The sequence below is a fragment of the Ischnura elegans genome, chromosome 12, assembly GCF_921293095.1.
Source record: "Ischnura elegans chromosome 12, ioIscEleg1.1, whole genome shotgun sequence".
NCBI classification, from domain to species: Eukaryota; Metazoa; Arthropoda; class Insecta; order Odonata; family Coenagrionidae; genus Ischnura; species Ischnura elegans.
Window position 1 is genome coordinate 52,763,964 of NC_060257.1, and position 20,520 is coordinate 52,784,483.

At 37.9% G+C, this 20,520-nt stretch overlaps 1 protein-coding gene across 1 annotated transcript in view; it reads right to left on the reverse strand.

Annotated features, from left to right (window-relative positions):
- Positions 1 to 665: 665 nt before the first annotated feature.
- LOC124169860 (enhancer of polycomb homolog 1) overlaps positions 666 to 20,520 on the reverse strand; it is a 56,673-nt gene continuing 36,818 nt past the window's right edge. The window contains exons 11-12 of the mRNA XM_046548661.1: positions 15,339 to 15,969; positions 666 to 3,528 (exon numbers count right to left, since the gene is read on the reverse strand). Of these exons, the coding sequence (XP_046404617.1) occupies positions 3,417 to 3,528; positions 15,339 to 15,969 (743 nt within the window). The 3' untranslated portion in view covers positions 666 to 3,416. The remainder of the gene's footprint in view (positions 3,529 to 15,338; positions 15,970 to 20,520) is intronic.

Consider the following 20,520-nt stretch of genomic DNA (forward strand, 5'->3'; position numbering starts at 1 on the left):
CGCATTTTTAAATGTGAACACCAGAATACTATCTTTTCTTAATGCCTTGAGATTCGATCATAAAAACTCTTCAATTTTTCCACAAAAATCTCATATTATTCTAATGCATCCTTGGCTGAAATGAGCATTGTTAACAGAGAAATTTTAAAGAATTTTAAGATCTTGCAATATGTACAGAGATACGGTCACCTAGATGCTGAAATTCATCAGTCTCTGCTCTCGATAAATTATGACATTTTTTCTGGCTATTTTCCGATTTCCTCTTCAATAGATTATGATATTGTGGTTGTCATAATCCCACATCCTCTCCAAATAACCTTTAAGTTACAGCAATTCTAATTCTAAAAATGTACTCAAACCATTACAGTTTTTCCATTTTGGAGTTTCTGATCTTGTAACCCACAGATCATTTCATAGCTTTTTCAGAGCTTTGTTTTCTGACCTATTCACATGATGTATCTGTAATTTAAACACTCAGTTTTGGTCTGATATGTTACGAATTCACAGCCCTTATTTTTTCTGAGATGAGCTCTTTCTTCATTTTCAACCTGCCAGTCCACTAAAATGATGAGATTTCAAACATGAAAAAAATTACAGGAAATGGTGGGTTAGGGTAAAAACAGGTTGGACATACATATATGCACCAAATGAGTAAACACCACAGCTGAGTTGTAAATCCAAACGAACGTTTGAAATTTTATTCGATACGATCCGCTAGTAGTCTATTTACACTTATACAATGCCGAAATGAATTCGTTCCACGTAAAAAATCGAAAATTCAAATTCTAACACGATTTTCCCATTGTACAATATCACCATAATTTTTGATAAGTACCTGTAGAACATGTACAGGCATTGATGTACACTTGAGGAATCTTTGCACCACAAGTCACAGACTATACAGAGAGCCACCTTCTCCTCCTTTGGCCACTCCTCACACCAATTCACACATACGTAGACTTTCACACACAAGAGCACACTCACAGACACACTATACTGTTAGGAACTGCCTGGACGCGAGGGGCAGCTCCTAAATACAGAATGAATAACTGTTGCAGCCCTCAGTGAATGATGCCTTAAGGAGGCCTCAATATTCGTGAATACTGCCTTCGGCCTAGCTATGGAACCATACAATGAGGGGTTAATGAAAGATGAAGAGATGGGCAACAAAATTCTAACTGAAGACACTTCTGGATCTTATCACTGACAGGAAGTTCTACAGACATTGGCCATATTCATAAAGACACTTGAACAGTGCTAAAAGAAGCTGACAAAAGCTTTGATACTCAATAAGTGAAACCTGACATCAACTATTACAGGCTTGAAAGGGATTAAAACAACAGAAATGGGTAATTTCTCTCACTAGCTCAGCCTGCCCGAAATGTACTGTTTGTGTGAATCTCAAGCTTTTTAACTCTTGTAATTACCAAGAAACACACATGAGACGAACACAACAAATAGCACCAAGTGACTTCATTTAAACTCCTTTATGCAAAGGTTTCCGAAACCCTCTATGCTGAAAAGCTTATGCACTCTATGGGTATTGAAAAAATTAATTCATATATATGTACTCCCAAAAATTAGCAATGGAAGGGCATAACAAAATATTGATCCATCAACCACATTGAAAACACGACACAAACCAACAAGTAATTTTGACCATTCTTTTTTGGTTTTCCCGACGCTACTCCCCCACAATTGCAATACTCCCTACAACTTGCAAATTCAAGGATGACAAAACGAGTGGGAGGTAGGAGAAATTTTTATATTCAATGCGCAAAGAAAAAAGCCACAGTGGAAGAAATACGTTATTCATTTTTACATTTTTTCTTTTTTCACAGGTACCTGATTATATATCAACTCTCCCCTGTACTGCGAGGAGATAGCTACTCACATTATGGGAGATGCAATGTCATTTATCTTTATGAACGAGGAATAACGTGCTGACACCTTTTAATGCAATCACAGATGTTAACAGGAGTTAAATTAATATTAATATTACACTTTAATTACGCTTGTATCACATTGTTTAACCTTTGGAGCGATGGACTTTAAGAGGTTAATGATAGATGTCCATCACATCCTACGTTTTACATGAATGGCTCTTTAAGGACAAATATGAAACTAAAACAATGAATGGCAAACAAATATTCATACCCTAACCATGACCATTACAAAGATAATAGGAATAGATGAACAGGTACAACAAGAAAACTGCATGGGCTAATATGTGTGATACTGTATGCAGCTGGCCAAGCCACCATCCAAATCGAGTACCATGCAATTTTACCTCAAGCAAACTCTCAATATGAAAGCAGTAAATACATAGAGGCTTTAACCTGATGGTAGGAGGTGTACATGGCCATAGATATAGTACAAAAAGTAAATGTCATTCATTGAAGTCGATGAACAGATAATTGTATAGAGGTGGAAGAAGAAAACAAAAATTCCAAAGATATTCCAAGAGAAATAAGACCATCCAGCCACAAATGATCTAATCTCTGCAAGCTTCTTGGTTGGATTATTTTACCATCAGACAGTTAATACATTCAGTTATCTTTTTTTCTTTTAAAGGTACATGTTTCTTTAACTGTTGAGAGAAAAGGGATCATTCTACAGCAGTATATTACAAATCTATCTTCCCAAGGCCAAGATCTAGTCAACTTTCCCAAGGCTAATCTCCGCAACGTCAACTATGACAGCACTTGCAGCCCACTAAAAACCTTCCCAAAAATAATAATGAAAATATGAACATGTTACAGGTGATATTGGCACAGATTACAAGTTAGCTCAGGCCATGAATAGCTTGACATGTCTACCCACGTTCCCGGGATGGCATGCATAATGCTTTGGAGGAGCCTACATTTTGAATTTTACTTCATTAAAAAAAGGAACCAACATAAAATAATGTGTAAATGATACGGATGAATTACACATGACTAAGTGTAAGACCGAATGATGCGAGAATGAAGGTATGGAAGCAGTCGTTATGAGTACTCCAGTGAAGCAGATATCTACATATCCTGTCTTCAACTATGTCGGTGTTCTCATCATGGTGGAACAAAGAATGAGGACTTCCAAATAATTACTGTTTTAAATAACCTCTGAAAAAAGCATCATTTTGATGCATAATTTACAATGCTGACTCAACCTCTCACAGTGCAGTAATCGAGAGAGCAACTGAAAGTAAATCAAGGAGATAAGATTTCGCCATTGCCAGCCAGAAGCTTTTCTTGCCCAACTCGATCTCAGCCAGTCCCTTTATCCAATGAGAACGCAGCACCCCAACAGCTAGCTAGCCCCTTTAAGCCTCCGTGGCTCTTTCACATATGATGGTCTAAGGTCACCCGTGATGTCTTCAATTCCTTCCGCCATTTTTCTGGAACAAAGTTTCACGGCTGACGCCGCATCCAACGTCAGGTTACTTCCATGGGTAGTGAGTTCTTTCGTACTAGCTTGTCCACACAAACTTGATTACTAGCCTTTTCTTTTTCCCCTCCATTTGCTCCACTCTCCTTTACCTCCTCACTGCCGGAGAAAAAAAAGGAACGGAGAATTAATACATATGAAGCATTTGATTAGATGATAAGTTTAGGGGAAAAAATTATAATTATTTAATGGATGTTCTAAAAATACCCTTGAGCATATAAATTACAATAGGGTTTCCAAATGGTCCACTGGCAATGTAAGCCTACACAATTTACCTTGGTTTTAAGAAAACTTTATTCAGTCCTCCGTCATAAAAACAAGTTCACTTCACTGCATACCACAGACTATTACAAATAAATTTTTGGACCTTTTATATTTTTAACACTTCTTAATTAATATTGATTTAGGCATTTCCCTATTGATCCCCAGTCTATGCAGGATTTTATTGTCTATTCAGGTGAAAACATTGCATTAATATTGGACTTAAGGTAAACAATATTATTCAAAATTCATAATGACTTTTGAATGCTTTTTCACCGTGCTATATTGCATGTCCATACAAGATTGAGCATTAAAATAATATTTATGATATGGTTAAGATTAGACACCATGATCAGAGTTTACAATTTTGCTTTAACTGAGGAGGATATTCAGAATGACGTTATGTGAAATGATCTGTTATAATTGTGGTAGTATCGTATTTTTACCAATAGGTAGTCTCTACTTGTTCGGTCAAGTTGTGTCCTTTGAGAGCGCAAAAATTTTGATAGAGAAAATAAAATCTCAATTGAAAAAAATTAATACACCCATGTCTCGTATAGCGCAATTTCGATTAGCGCAATTTCGATATAGCGCAAATTCGTTCCTCGGGGAAACATTGCAACGCAGTGTAGCCTAATCAAAAATCTTAAACGCTCTCGTGATAAAACGTGAACTTGCGCTAAGTACACACGAAATTTCTATCAATATACGCATATTAATATTATTTCTTGCCTCAAATCTTCTTTTTTGTTTATATATTAATCGAAATTCATTGCTGCGCAATTGCCAAAAGTATTACTCGTCATTGGGTCTAGATAGCCGGCCTACCGAAGATTTATCTCGTCTCCTTAACAGAATGATAATAAATAATTTAGATCGTTAATTAAGCGTGTGGCTAGTGGAAATGAGTTTTTTTTTCAGCAATACGGTTTGAGACGTATTTTTGCCGTCGTAGGTTACCGGGCGATTGACTTCCAGGTAGAGAGTCTACGCTGAAGCCTTCAAGGTCATCGGTATTCACGGGGGAGAAATGAAGCGGTGACCGAGTTGCGCATGAATAGCATCAACACATAAAAGGGTCTGCTATAGAGTCTTAAACACAATGGCTTCGTTCCCTCCCCGCAGTCATAGCCCTTCTGCGTCTCAGGAATACAGTTCAGCAGAAGAAGGTGATTTAGATAGAGCCATACAGAGTAAAAACCAAGAGAATATGGCAAAAAATAGGAATGCGAGTAGAAAAGTCAAGAATTTATCAAGAAAAACCATTAACCTAGAAGAGGACTTGAGAGAGGTCAATTGCTTTGAAAATGGAGAGCGTCAAAGCGATATTACGCGGAAGTTTAAACTCACGATGCCTTATTCTGAATAAAGACGAAGCTAAAATATCAGTGACCTCTGCCGCACCAACTTCAACCAAGCGGTCTACACATACGGAAAGTTCATGGTGAATCAGTACAAAAAGACGAGAGTGGTAATCGCTCCGAGACATTAAGTGAAAGCTCCGGTTGGTTCCAGAATTTAAACGGCAAGCAGGTATTTTCAGTGCGGCGATATCAGGTGAATCTGCAAGTGTTGATAGCGCAGCCACCACAACATTTTCTGATGAACTCCAAGCTGTTATTGAAAGTGGCTCCTTTCCCCCTCAACTAGTTTTTAGTGTTGATGAGACGATATTCTTTTGGAAAAGAATGCATTCTCGTTCATTCATTTTCAGGGAAGGAAAACCTGGGTCAGGTTTCAAGGCATTTAAAGACTGTTTCACGTAGCTGCTAATGACTCGGAGGACTTCAAATTAAAATGATTTATCATTCATAAACTCCGCTAGCTATGAAATGGCATTTAAAGTAGTATTTTCCTGTCATTTCGATGAGCGACAAAAGGGCCTGGGTGACACGTAGTTGTTTTTAGACTAGTTTGAAAAATCATCAACTGCCGGCAACGCATTACGATCCCCTGAGATAGCAGATGTTAGCCCACCCGCACGACAGGATGGAATTTCGAAAGCACGTAAGAATTTTTTTTAACGTGAATAAAAGTCTTTGAATGCGTTAATACTATCTTTAAAGATGTTTTAAACTATAAATATTTATAGAAATAATGTTTTCTAAGGCTTTTTATGGGAATATAGATGTTTTAGAGGAAATTCAATACCCAAGACCTATGCTACCAGGAACGCATCCCTATCTTCCCTATGTTAAAACGCTCTCGTATAACGCAAATTCGTATAGCGCAAAGACCCCAAGGAACGCATCCCTTGCGCTATACGAGACATGGGTGTATGCTGATTCGAAACACACTCCCTGGCACTTTCCCTGAGTTCTATTTCTTGTGAGGTTGTTTAATTATTGGTAGAAATTTATAGTTTATGTTGAAAGATACAGATTGAATCTCTTTTAAAAGCACTGCTAACAAATTATATCTTCACATAGTGTGATTAAGGTGTTATATTTCACTGACATTTGAGTGAAGGAATGTTAAGTGAAATGAAAAAAAGGTACATATGACTGCTTCTATTTAAATTAATAGATTGCTTACTGCATGGATGTATTTTAGTGTCTTAGTCTTGCTTATGGTATAAAAACCTGGGAGTTCTGGGAAATGTGTGAAATTTTGAAAATTTTCTTGGAAATAACAGAAAATCCAAGATTTTTTATCTTCAAATCACCATATTTGATGGCATATAAAATGCATCTTTTTTCCAAAATAATTGCTCAAAAGAATTACTTGCACCTTATACGTTAAGGTTCGACCTACATGGGTTAATATTCAATACTGACTCTGTTATACAGTGGAACTTGGTTACTACGTTCCTCCTTAGTACGTTTTCCTCCTTAGTACGACGATTTCTCTCGGTCCCGGTACCATCGGAACAAAATACAGGCAAAAGTATTTGGTTAGTACGTTTGAAAAAATTGCGCTTTCCTGGTTAGTACGCTCAATTGCTAGCCGTGACGCAACCCGCAATTCGTTCTCCAGTATCTTCTTAAGGGTCATACAGCTCCGAATTCATGATTTAATTTATTATTACTAGCCATTAACATTCTTAAATTTATTCTACATATCTTTCTTCGACCGTGATTTATCCAAATGCATTTCTCAATTCTTATGACGTGATGAATTTATCAGGAATGTCTGACTATGCAAAACTGCAGCCAATGAGAAGCCACAATTTTCCCCACCCCGAGCTCCTCACCTTCTGTTGCCTGCTGGAGTGCCCACTGCGCACAAATTTCACGAGGGGGCATTTGTTGCTATTGCACGAGTTATCATGATGAAGAAATGAGTCTTATCCAATTCCCACTTTATCTAAAGCAGTACTGCACGACGTCAATGTTACGGGGTGCGTGCATATTTGACGACTGCTGCGGGAGCAGACGATGCTCTGGATCTCCACGCGAAGCTTTAGCTCAAAAATACTTGATCTCGGCACGAAAGCAGACGACATTAAACTAATTTTTAAAGAAAATTTCAACATTATAATATAAAATCTTCTTGTAATTACGTCGTAATATAATAATCTTGCGTGTTATTATTCGGTATATCGATCGATATAACAATCGATATGGCTGTATTCCAGAAGCGAATGTGTACGGTTGTTGCCGTAATTTAAGGTTAATATAATTTTGTCCAATTTTTATGAGTTTAAAAACAACCCGTTGACATACTCAGGGTTGTTGTTATATTCTCCGAGTATCCTGTGACAAAAAAGAAATGACTTAGCTTTACTTGTCCTCTTTCTATAAATACATATAGGATAAATCACGGGAGAAAGACGCCGTTTTCATGTAATTGTCTTCGGGAAATCTATGAAACATTGTGATTTTTATTCACATGGTATTGTTTTTCAATGTAGCGCCCATTTTCTTTATTTTAAAGGTGAAAAGAGCTCAGGAAGGCGATCCTACGAGAACTACCGATAGTAATTGTAATTATGACGACTTTTCCTCAGATTGCAATTACCCCGACTGCTATTTTTTACTTTCCTTGTTAGCACGTTTTCCTGGTTAGTACGTTCATTTTTTGTGGTCCCTTCAGAAACGTACTAAACAGGTTCCACTGTATTTACTAATATATATGTTTTATCCAATGAAACAATGTTGTAGTCGTTATTACTTTTATTAAGCTCATTGCTATTATGTGATGCTATTTATTGTTTATTTATTATAATATGGTACACCCGTGCCTCCCTTAGCACAATTTCGATTAGTGCAACTTTGATACTGTGCAAATTCATTCCTCTGGGATACATCCCAACGCTGATTTGCCTAATCAAATAACCTTAACATTCTCTAGATAAATCGTGAACTTGCACTAAGTGCACACAAAATTACTCTCATTTTATGCATATTAATAGTTTTTCTTGCCTCAAATCTTATTGTTTGTTTATATATTCGTCCAAATCCTTTGCTGTGCAATGGCCAAAAATATTACTCATCATGCAAATCGAGTAGGCGACCTACAAAAGTAATTTATCTCACCTCCTTTACTGAATAATATTAGTTAATTTAATTAAGTTTGCAGCTTTTGGAAATGATTTTTTTTTAAACAAGACGGTTTGAGATGTATTTTTTGCAATCCTAAGTTATCGGGCAAATTGACTTCCATGTAAAGGGTCCAGCTGAAAGCCTTCAAGGTCATAGGCATTCAAAGGTGAGAAATGGAGCAGGGGCCGAGTTGCGTATGAATAGCATTAACATGTAAAAGGTTCCAAGAGAGAATCTCAAACACATCTCATGGCTTCTTTCCCTTCCAGCAATTGTAAGCCCTCTGCCTCTCATGAATAGAGTGCAGCAGTTGTTCAGCAGTAGAGGGTGATTTTGATAGAGTCATATGGAGTAAAAACCAAGTGAACAGCAGCAAAAAATAGGCATGCGGATAGAAAAATAGAGAAGTTATTAAGAAAAAGGATAAACGTAGAAGAGAAATAAAAAGTGATCTATTGCTTTGAAAACAGAGAGCATCAAAGCAATATTGCGTGTAAGTTTCCCCTCACAATGTCAACGGTCTGCACTATTTCTCTGAATAGAAACAAAGTTAAAACATCAGTGACATCAGCCACACCAACTGCATCCAAGTGGTCAACACGTACGCAAAGGTCATTGCTGGATAAAAATCAGAAAGACTTCTAACTACCTGGATTTATCATTAAGTCAAATGATGTTCCTCTATCACAGGTAGTTATTTGTGCAAAATCTGTGGATACATTTGAATCTATAAGTGTATATAAGGGTGGTGATTGCTCCGAGATATCAAGTGGAAGCTTCAAGACAAAAGGGCCTTGGTGAATACAAGAATTGTTTTAAGACTGGTTTGAAAATTCATCACCTGTCGGTCATGGATTACGAACCCCCGAACTAGCATGTTTTTTCCTAGATGTTAGCCCACCTGCACATAATGAGGGAATTTCAAAAGGATGTTTTTTAACGGGAAATTTTAATGTGAATTTCTTTGAATGTGTATCTATGATCTTGAAAGATATTTTAAGCAATAAATGTTTACATAAATAAGGTTTTCTATGGCTAATAATAGGAATATATATATGGTTTACAGGAAATTTGATACCCAACATCTATGCTACCATGAAAGCATCCATATCTTCCCCATGTTAAAATGATCTTGAATCGAATAACGCAAATTCGATTAGCTAAGGCCCCAAGGAAATCCCTTGCACTAAGCAAAGCATAAGTTTAGTACAGTTTTGTAAGCTTCTACTATATTAAAGGAGTTAGAAGCGAGATATCAAACTAGCTTGATATATTTATATGTTATATATTTATCGTCTCGCTTTGATTTGTACGATCAGATAAGTCCTAAAAGGAACTAACTTAAACTGTTGTGGTTCAGCACCTTAGCGTGGACTGTGTTTGCCACACTGAAATGAGGGTGTGTCTTATATGCCACCAAATATGATACTTAATTTCTTTAGGTTTCCAGCTGATGTACATAATTCTCAAGATCCTCCTCAGTAAAAACTCAGAGAATTTACATACTTAGAAAGAATTACATGGTAACTTCATATGGTTTATGTTTTTCATGCCCATTTTCCTGGCATTTATGCAAGGGAACCTACACAATCCCTAAATCCATCGCGAAATGATGAAATGTGCTTAGTAACAAATGCGTATGTCTACACGAACACTAAATTCAGTTTATTGAAATTAGCTGGGAATATTTTACCGCAGTTATGCCTCAAATAATTAACTTAAGTTGTGAACTTGGCAGACAATTAACCCTTATAGTGCCAGCGGCCCGATCCATCAGCCCAAGGGGTATGTGAGAAAGAGTGCCAAGGGTCGATCGATCGGCCGGGTTTTTTTACACCCATGCTTTTTATTTTTTGTGCTTCAAGGAGCCTTTGTAAATATTTTTTAGAATCTTTCATGCTTTAACATACCCATATGAATTGAGAGCAAATGAAAATAAATAGTTTCTAAAAATGCATAGTAGACTTCACATAAATTGTCAAGTGCAGACCTACAAATTTGTCAAAGAAGTCCTGGCATTCATCAGCCAGGGTTCCCACTCTAACTACATAGTAAAATTCACGGTTTTTTCCAGGTTTTCACGGTCTAAATGTCATCAAAATCACGGTTTGTAGATAGGGCATTTTAGGCAGAAATATTGATCACGTAACAATCATCGGCCGCACGTTAACTTAAAATGTAACAAACGTGACAGATGCCTTGAATCCAAACGCAGCAATGACAGTGCTATGTCTCATGACGTCACCTATCGTTAGCAAAATTCATGTCCGGCTAAAAGGGTGTGAGTGGGGAAATGAAGAGAGCAGGGTGGCAGGGAAGTGAAGAAGTGCCTGATTTTTTGCCAGGATTAACGTCCACCAATCGCAGGCTGAAGGTCAATATGCTGTCATGGAATACACACGGACCAATAAATAGTTGCGTTTTCGAATACACGTGTGCAGGTAAATGCGTGGACATTGCCTGCACGTGAATGACCTTGAAACATGATTGAAATATCGTTTTTTTTTCTTTTAACCCGTCTATCTTTGTTCTACAATCAAGTTTGAGAGATTTTTAAGGTTTTATGACGAAATTCACGGCTATTTCCAGGTTTTTTTCACGGTAGACAAAATTCACGGCTTATTCACGGTTGAGTGGGAACCCTGTCAGCATACCCCACAAAATAGGCTGGCACTAAAAGGGTTAAACTTTACTCATGACCAAAAAAGGGTTAACACAATTAAATGCAGGCCTGGTTTTCATGGAAGTCGTCACAATCGGCCGATAAAATAAGAAAGAAAAATAGGGAGAGGTTTTCGCACCATAACTTCTGTTCAAATACTGCTATTTACAAACTGTGCACTCGGGTCGAAAGAGGGAAGCATGCTGAAGGCCATGCACAAGATCGGAAGACTCGGAAGTAGATATTAGTCACGTACGGAAGCGGAGTAAGGGCTCCCAGCCTTAAGGCAGAGCACGTCCATTGACGTTTCTCTGCTTGGACGGGACCACGTCAATTGACGAGCTTTGTACTGAATGTCTTAACAGCCCAGAGATAAAAATTTGTTAGTCCAGAGTTGATGGCAAGGTTACAACGCAGCAATCTGAATGAGTCAATACATTTATGCAAAATATAAACAGTAGAATCTCAATCTACCTTTTTCCATTGATTGTTTTCCTGCATTTATCATTCGTCATTCCTGGTCCCAAATAAAGTTCCATACAGACAATGTAATTTTTTCCTACATCTATTGTCCCCAAAGTATCATTTTCCCACATTCATGGTTAATAGATCACATCCATTGTTTGACAAAAATGAAACCAAGTACTTAAAATGTGTCATTCAAGGCAAAATAAAACAGAGACTTAGTATTCCAGCGAAACTCAATTTCCTTGCAGTTCAGCTGTCATTTTTTTCCGAAAACAGGTTACAATTTATGGGTTATGCTACAAACCTTTAGCTCTGAAATCTGTCTTTTCCGGATAAGTTCTTCCACTTATTGATTATTGTTCGCCCATATGGTCTTCAGCCTGTCCCTCAAATCTCAAAATTCTTAATAGACCTGTTAATTTCTTCGTAAACATCGTGAAAAACCGTAACCCTTCCCTCCGTAATCTCACTGCTGATGATCTCCTCTCTCAACTTGACATAGTTCCCTTAGGGCGAAGACGTACTCTTAGTGACCTCAGGTTTTTCCACCGAATCATGAATGGCCACTTCAGGTCTAACGACATTCTTTCAATGTTCTCCCTCCGTGTCCCTTCCCGTAAAACACGGAATTCGTCTCTTTTCCATCTACCTCTCCACCGTTTATCAGTGACCCAGAGATCCCTTACCTACAGGCTACCTCTTACCTACAATTCCATCAAAGCTCCTTCTGTTGACATAACATCATCAATTTCTTCATTTACGACCGCCATCAGGAAACTTCCTCTTTAAATCCCTCTTTCTTTGTCCACCCTTCCCAAATAGCATATGAGCGGATGAGGCGTTCATAGAAGTGGAGTAGTATTATGTATATCTGAGTGTATTTAATAAAGTTTTATTTTTTTTGTCCTTATTTCTTGTTCCACTTTATTATTTATCCATTTGTTTAAAAATCCAATGTAAAAGGTCTCATGTACTGTTTTTGGGTTTATTGCAAATAAATAAAATCTCACTGATGAGAGTCACTGATAAAGGTATATCTTCTCAGGATATTTCATTACTCCCTACTAGCCATTCGAATTCACCAGCTAATCTGATTGTATGATAGCTAGAAATAAATGGTTAACTTGTCTTATCTTTTGGACTAAAAATTTCAAAGTGCTGTCCCATAGTACTGCCTCACCCCTGACTGTTGTCTCCATGCACACACTAGCATCAATGCCAAACTCATACGAGTGGTTCTGTACTTTCCAGTCTTCGTTGACTTCAAACGAGTCAGTGTTTTCAGTGTGGGTTTAGGGGAGTCAGGTTTCATTTTTGTCATATTATCATATTTTATTTGCCTTTGGACCATGGCCCTTCTGAATAAGTGAAAACTTTAAAATATCGACTGAAAATAGAAGAAGTAGAAAAGAATCCAGGGGAGAATTTTGTGGATATTGCAAAATACATTGAATACAGCCCAAGGGAACGTGAGATTTTTTTGCACGCATGCATGTTTATGCTGCAGTCAGTCAAAGTTAAACGGAGAGGAATGGAGAAGTGGAAGTGAAGGAAAAGGAAGCAGAGATGATGGGCATACAGTTTGCATGAGTCGAACACGATCAGTCAGATGATCGCCTGCGTAGACAGTTTGCTAGAGTACATGGAGCATTGGGAATACGAATATATTGACATTCACTACTATAAAGATCAGTGGTTCGGTAAAGAAAGCTTTCAATGAGTTCTTGAGGCAATCTAAAATATGAGACTACGGGCATAATTCATAATATATTGTTTGATTTACATAAACCATGACACATTGTGGATATTTGATGTTACTTTTTACAATTCGCTCATTTGAGTGCAGTTTGTGAGAAATCAATCAGAAATCCATCATAGCAGTACGCTGAGATAGCATGCAAACATTTTTAGAGAGGTGGTGTTTCCCCTCAGGATATTTGAAAGAGATATTTGTCGAACCAAGTATATGCCCAAAGTGTTTCCATAAAACTCAATTATTACAGCAAACAGATGAATTCCTGTGTGAACTTTTTAAAGAATATCAGAATTTATCGCCAAAATCCTGCTTTTCCTGCTACACTGGGAACCTTGCCAAACTTTCCTTTCATAAGTTATTCTAGATTCATATTGTGTCCCAAAACAACAGGCCTTGAATCACAAAACCATTCCAAAACCAAAATGTGCAATCTGTACCTCAAGCATTGTAATGTACAGTGAGTCCTCGTTCTACGTCACCCCGCTTAACGTCATTTCGCGATAACGTCACGAAAATTTTGAGACCATCATTCGTTTATCTCACCTTCGCTTCGCGATAACGTCAGGGCTTTTAAATTTCGCGCGAGAAAAAAACGCGAAGCGGCGGGCGTTGAAGGTTGTTCGTTTTGTGGGCGGTAATACAGTCAGTCTAAACGAAGTGTAAAACGGTGTGTTTATTGTTAACTGGGATTACGGTTTTAGCAAATTTTCTGCAAAATGAATTCTTAGGTAGGCGCGCAAGATTATACTTGACATAATGGTTTTCGGAAACTAAAAATTGATTTCAAGGAATTTTTCCGTGTAGAACTCGGGAGTTTTTGTCGTCACTTTTTTCGGCGTGTTCACTATAATTTTGGTTCCTGTAACTGCGACGATGTTTCAGCGATGATGATGCCCAGGCTACGCTCGCCCGGGCGACCACCATAGCGAAGCCGAAAAGCAAATGCGGGAAGATGCAAAAATGGAGAAGGATTTACGTCACTGCTGATATTGTCATCGATGAAGACAGGAACTCGTATTTATGCCATAGTTTGGCATAAAGCGATATATTACAAGCTGTTACTGTATTACCGCCCACAAAACGAACAACCTTCAATGACCGCCGCTTCGCGTTTTTTTCTCGCGCGAAATTTAAAAGCCCTGACGTTATCGCGAAGCGAAGGTGCGATAAACGAATGATGGTCTCAAAGGAACTCGTATTTATGCCATAGTTTGGCATAAATACGAGTTCCTGCCTTCGTAAAAAATGCCCCAGATATGATACGCTAAAATTTTTTCACGTAGGAATTGTGAGGTCCAGGACCCGATATTCACTTTTTACATTGTTTCTTATGGGATATTATGCTTCGATTAACGTAATTTCGTTTATCGTCACATTTTTCAGGAACGGTAAGTGACGTTTAACGAGGACTCACTGTATTGATTATGCATAAATGCATATTATGTACTGTGCCAGTTATCAGTTTTTCTAGATGTGCATTGTCCTCCAAAATGATAGGCATCACATCACAAAATCAAGCCTTTTAATAACGATGATAATGAGTATCATCCTTTCCATTATAAGAGAAGAAGCATAAAATTATTACTGCACAAAAACTTTTAGAGACAGCAAGCAAAGTGATGACTTATGATTATTTTAGCATTCAAATTTACAACCAAGAGGACCATTAACCTGTTCTATATGTATTCAAATCATAGAAATATTACCTAATATTATCCAACAGCAATATTTCATTGGGAATATATTTTAACACATACAATTCAGATTCATCATCAAAAAACAGTTTTTTTACATATAATATTAATCAGTAAGCAATCTCATCAACTTTGTCTGCAATCTCATACAGTGTATCACTTATTCTTCAAATAATGCTCCAGTGAATGCTCTTATATTGCGTATTACAAATTTATCAAATCACATTACAAACAATGAACCACTGCTCCCCAATTGGTAGCATGTTTAATATCTGAATAATTTAATATATTGGTAAGAGAACAGTAGACCAGTTGAACAGGACGAGGAATCAGTTTAAAAAGCATCAATGCATGTAAAAGCAGCTATATTACATTTTTTTTTAAATAAATAAACGAGGCACAGAATTATATGATTGATGGAATATTGTGGGAGTGGAAACAAAATTGGCAAAATTTGAACTTTTTATAAGTGCAATAAAATTAGTTCAGATCATATGCAGAATCTGTCATAATTTGAAACCTCCGTAATTTTAGGGTCTGCTAAATATTATCATTGAATAAAAATATAAATAACAAATGCTTACCCTTTCAATGCCACTTCCTTTTGAAGAGTCGAGGATGATTGAATGGGGTGAGAGGGTGGAAGCAAAGGTGCCATGGGGGGCGCTGGCGGGTACACCGTCTGCGGAGGGGGTGGTGCGGGGAGCGGAGGCGTGGCCATCGACAGAGGTAATGCCCGGCCCCCTACAAGCAATTTGGAGTTGTGCGCAGCAGCCGTAGCAGCAGATGACACGGTAGGCCCCACTGACTTTGAGCCAAGCACAGAGGCCGAAGAGGGGATGAGGACGCCCGAGGACACAGGCGACGAAAGGGTGTGGACCGAGCTCAGCAGGTTGAGCTGAGACGTGGTGAACGAGAGGGAATTTGTTAGCGATGAGGAATTGGTAATTACAGGTGCAGACGTCAAACACAGGGTGTTTTGCTTGGTTGCGGGTTGAGAGTGAGTTGAAGACGATGACGACGCCGATGATGAAGATGTGGATAATAATGACTGTGAAGAGGCCGTAGCCTTAAGCGTATTGGGAGACTGCTTTTGCGATTGTGGGATGGACGGCAGATGATGCGATGTAAGAACGGAAGAACTAGAAGCGTTTTCAGCAGAATGGCCCAAATGAGCCTGGGATGTCGATGATGTTGAATGCCTGGTCAGAGCACCTAAAGGAAGAAAGGAAGGAATCAATCAAATATTTCCATGCAAGATGGCACTAAAATAGCCACTTTAACAAAAATAACACTATAATTGATAATAAACTATTCCTTCAACACATTAAAGCTAGGAAAGATATAGAATTAATAATAGCTTATTTATAATTTTGGCTTTTGCCAACTAACAATTTGAACAAGATCATTCTGTATTATACCAGCAGAGAAGTAAGTGAATTATTGTACAACCGAATTGGGAGCTAACTAAATCCCCTTGTATTAAGCAAATTATCTCAAGTCATAGTGAATACTTAAACAAATGTTTTCAACCAATTTGTTATCATAGTAGAAAGCTAGTCAAATGAATTAAGTAGGTACTCAAGACTTTAAATCTGAAAGTAATTGAAAAAAATACCATGTCTAAGTGCCAGTTCACAAAAATTTAAGAATTACTGTTGTTTAAAGTTTTCAATCTCAATCCCTCATACACATTGTTTGAATCGCAACAAACCATGTCAATAAGCTTATCGTATACATACATTTCTGAAGACATAAGACCATAAAAAGGCATGACTCAAGTTGAAAGATTATGGCGATACTTTGAGGAATATGATAACATTGAAACACCATACTTAACAAATTTTCAGTAAACAACTGTACAAAACATACATAAGCAAACTATTGCCATAATTTTCTCTCATATGAAGACATTGCCCTTAAATTTAAGTGATAGAACCACTTAACTATGATGAAGAGTTATGTTTTTCTTTCAGGAAGATTTCAAGCTCAAAACATGATTTCATATAGTGCAACACCTAGAAATAAATCCGATTAGGTCTTGATTGATTTCTTGATTCATTAAAAAAAAAGGAAGAGAGATTTAATAGTACACTAACCATGCTTTTCAGTTTGTACGGAAAACCACAGAAAACACGCCAAATAGGAAAGGCCTATCGTACAGAAACAAGTAAAAATAATGCTGAGATTAGACTCATAGCATGATCAATGACACAGGTCTCGGTCTTCCTACTGCACTCAAGGCTCCTAAATACTGGTCATCCGACTTTGACTTGGTAGTAAAAAAAAATCAGGCTATCCACATTTTCCTCCCTGATATTTCTTTATGAGAAAATCTATGAAAAAAATATGGGGATGCTTTGATCTATGCTTCGACAAAAATTTCCATAGAGTGCAACAAATATGTGCAGATATTCATTGCTTACTTATTGGTTCAAATTAGCCAGTTGACTGATTTCACATAACTGCGGAGCCTGAGAGAGATTCACAGTTAAGCGAGAAATATCAAGGGATCTTGGTCATACTGAAATAGTATTTTTTTTTATATTCCTGCTCTTCTCCCCAACTGCTATATACATTCTTTAAAACTGAAGTGCTTCTAATTCAAGCACATGACCTAGAAAACAGACATCAAAAGTTATCTTCATTCCATAATACAGCTCTTTATCACCAGGAATGGACCAAAATTTTAGTAAATGGAGATTCATGTGAGATATTCATTAATATTAATTGCTTGAGAACCTATAAAGCAATATACTTTTCTATTTTCTTTTAATTATTACGTTGCATGATAAATATTAGTTTTGATATTATTCCATCTAATAAATTCAAAACAAGCATTTTTTTACACACCGCTCCTTCATTTTCCAAAAAATTAAAGCAGACTTCCCAGAAGCATACATTTGTGGAGTTTCATTCTAGTGTAGAAAAGATTCAAAAACTGACCTGAGGATACACCAGTACTATCTGCATCAGAATAACACTATTCATTTGAAGATATTAAAATAACACCCCAGGCAAGGAAAATGATTCTTTTTTAGTAAAATAGCCAGCAATCCCATCTAAGTGTAGTTAACGGCAAACTCCACCATTCCTAGTAGTCATAAATTCATTCATGTGCTCATGGCATGAAAGTTTATCTGTGTTTAACTGACAGCTTTTAATATTTGTTGCTATTTCACTAGTTTCACGAAAAGAGCTGGCATCAATGTGATAATAAAATAAGTCCTCTACTAACGAACTTTCAGAGACATGAACATTCAAAAAATTCAAACGTGTCTGAAATTTCAAATTTGGAAACTAAAGAGTTAGCCGATTCAACTGGCAGTGTGGTGTGGAGGAACTCCCACATTGAGTTAAGCTCCTTCCTCGTGAGTGGGGGAAACTCTTTGCTTCAAGGCAGAAAAGATTTCACCGGCTCAGTTACTTACACCACAGCATAGTCACTGCACAGATATTGTTTTTGAAATTTATTTCATTACATGAGGGAAGGAATAGAATGAGAAAATCAGCTTTTTTAATATGTTTTCAAGGGTCTAAGTATTGAAATTTATGTAATACTTTCCCAATAAAACTGATCCACATATCTAGTGCATTCATCTTTGCACAAACCATCCCCTAAAACAGATGTATTCTAGAAAAGTTCTGCTCTTAACAAGCAATGGCATTGAAAACAGAGTCTGCAGAGCCGTTTTCCGTCGAAGCTCCAAGCATCCTCAATTTTGCAGAACAAGCCCATATTTAATAAATTGAAAGTTATCTATCTTTACTCCCAACCATGTCCCTATTAACAATAATTATTATCAACAATTAACCCTAATAACATAGTAGATTACCAAATGCCATAAAATTCAGAGATTAAAAGAATCCCCGCTGAGGGATTGGCCTTCTGAGAGTGATATGATAAAGGTAGGATACGATTAATCCTTTATGAGAGAAATCCATTCCGTGGCACGAGTACATGAGTAAATTAAAACAAGAGAATTCAAAGATATAACATTTTCAAGTCTACACTTCTTGCAAAATGCACTGCACACAAACACAACCAAACAATGAGAGAAAGCCTAGCATTATGTTGCACGCAGTGAAATTTTTTTAAATTATTTTTAATGTCACGCTCAATTATCGTTCCCACAGACAACAGAACTTTTTCAAGTCCAGCCACATCACGCGTGTATCTAGATCGGCTTGTGACCATTGAGTCAACACAAAATTGTAATGCAGAGCTGCATGCTGCAGGAAAACTAGACTTTCCAATGCCTTGCTAAGGTTTTTCTACTAAAAAATAAGGTCTCTGAACATATCCTGTTCTAACAGGGTCCATTCAATAAGTATCGGGACTGGTTCACTGTAGCCTCAACAATACGGTGGATGAGGGTCCGACTTGTCGGCTTGGTGGAGGGGTCCCCCACCACTCAGGCGCACTTTAGTTGTTGCCTACGGGCATGTGTTGAGACAGCAGGTTGATTGTCGTGACAAGTGATTGTTTGTGATGTCATCTACCCAGCATGGAGAGCACTGTCAAGCAACACTACGCAGTTAAGTTTTGTGTTTAACTCGGGAAATCCACGCCCGAGGCCCTTGAACTCATTGAACAGGCTTATGGGGATGATGCCTTAAGCCGTACGTGAGATTTTGAGTGGCACAAAATGTTTAAGGAAGGCCGGGAGCTCGTTGAAGACGAGCACTGCGTCCGACGTCTGACGACTGCTCAAACTGACGCTCAGGTGGGCAATATGAAAAAAAGTTTTAGACTCTGACAGGCATTGAACCATCGCCCTTATCAGTGAGGATACAGGCCTATCAGTTGGCACTGTCCACACCATTGTAACAGAGGATCTTGCGATGAGGAAAAATGTGCGCGAAGCTGGTGCTGAAAGTCTTGAACGAGGAACAAAAACTGTTGCGGGTAGAAATTTTGGCCGCGTCCAGGAGATTTTATGGACAATGTTATTACCGGCGATGGAACTAGGTGTTCCCGTACGACCCGGAAACAAAACGTCAAAGTTTGGAATGGCACATGCAGGGGCCCCCTTATCGGATAAAGCTCAGACGTCAAAATCCAAAATATGCAGATTGTTTTTTTCAATCAACATAGTGCTGTTCACTAGGAGTTCGTGCCTACTGAAACGACCGTAAATGCTGCATTTTACGTGCAAGTACCGACACACTTGCGACATCACGCAATGCCTCTGCAATCAGCCATTGTCAAGAATTGGAAACTTCACCATGACAATGCACCGTGCCAGTGTGATTTTTGTGCGGCAGTTGCTAGCAAAATTCAGCGTGGTAACGTTGCCCCACCCTCGATACAGCCCCAGCCTGCCTCCACCTGATTTTTTCTTGTTTCCGCAAATACAAAGGGAGCTGAAAGGATATTGGTTCAACTCCAGGCGGTTCAAGTAGCGACGAAAAAGGCTCTGAACAGTATTCCGGTAACTGACTTCCAGGGGGATTTTGATGAGTAGCAGATGCACCAAACTAAGCGTATCGATGCAGGAGGAATGTTTTTGAAGATTATTAAGTAATTATTATGATAACTGCAATAAATTTTGATTTTTGGAACCAGTCCCGATACTTATTGAACAGAACCTGTATGTCGAGGACTTACTGACCACAATTCTAGTCCTCCATTTTAATTGACCAAGCAAACACTTTATGTTGCTTATGTCATATGCACCAGAATCTACTTCAAAAATCTTTGAGACCGGCCTTTCGTGCAAGCTCAGAATATTAGAAGTGGCATCGTGGTAGGTGGTGGGATCT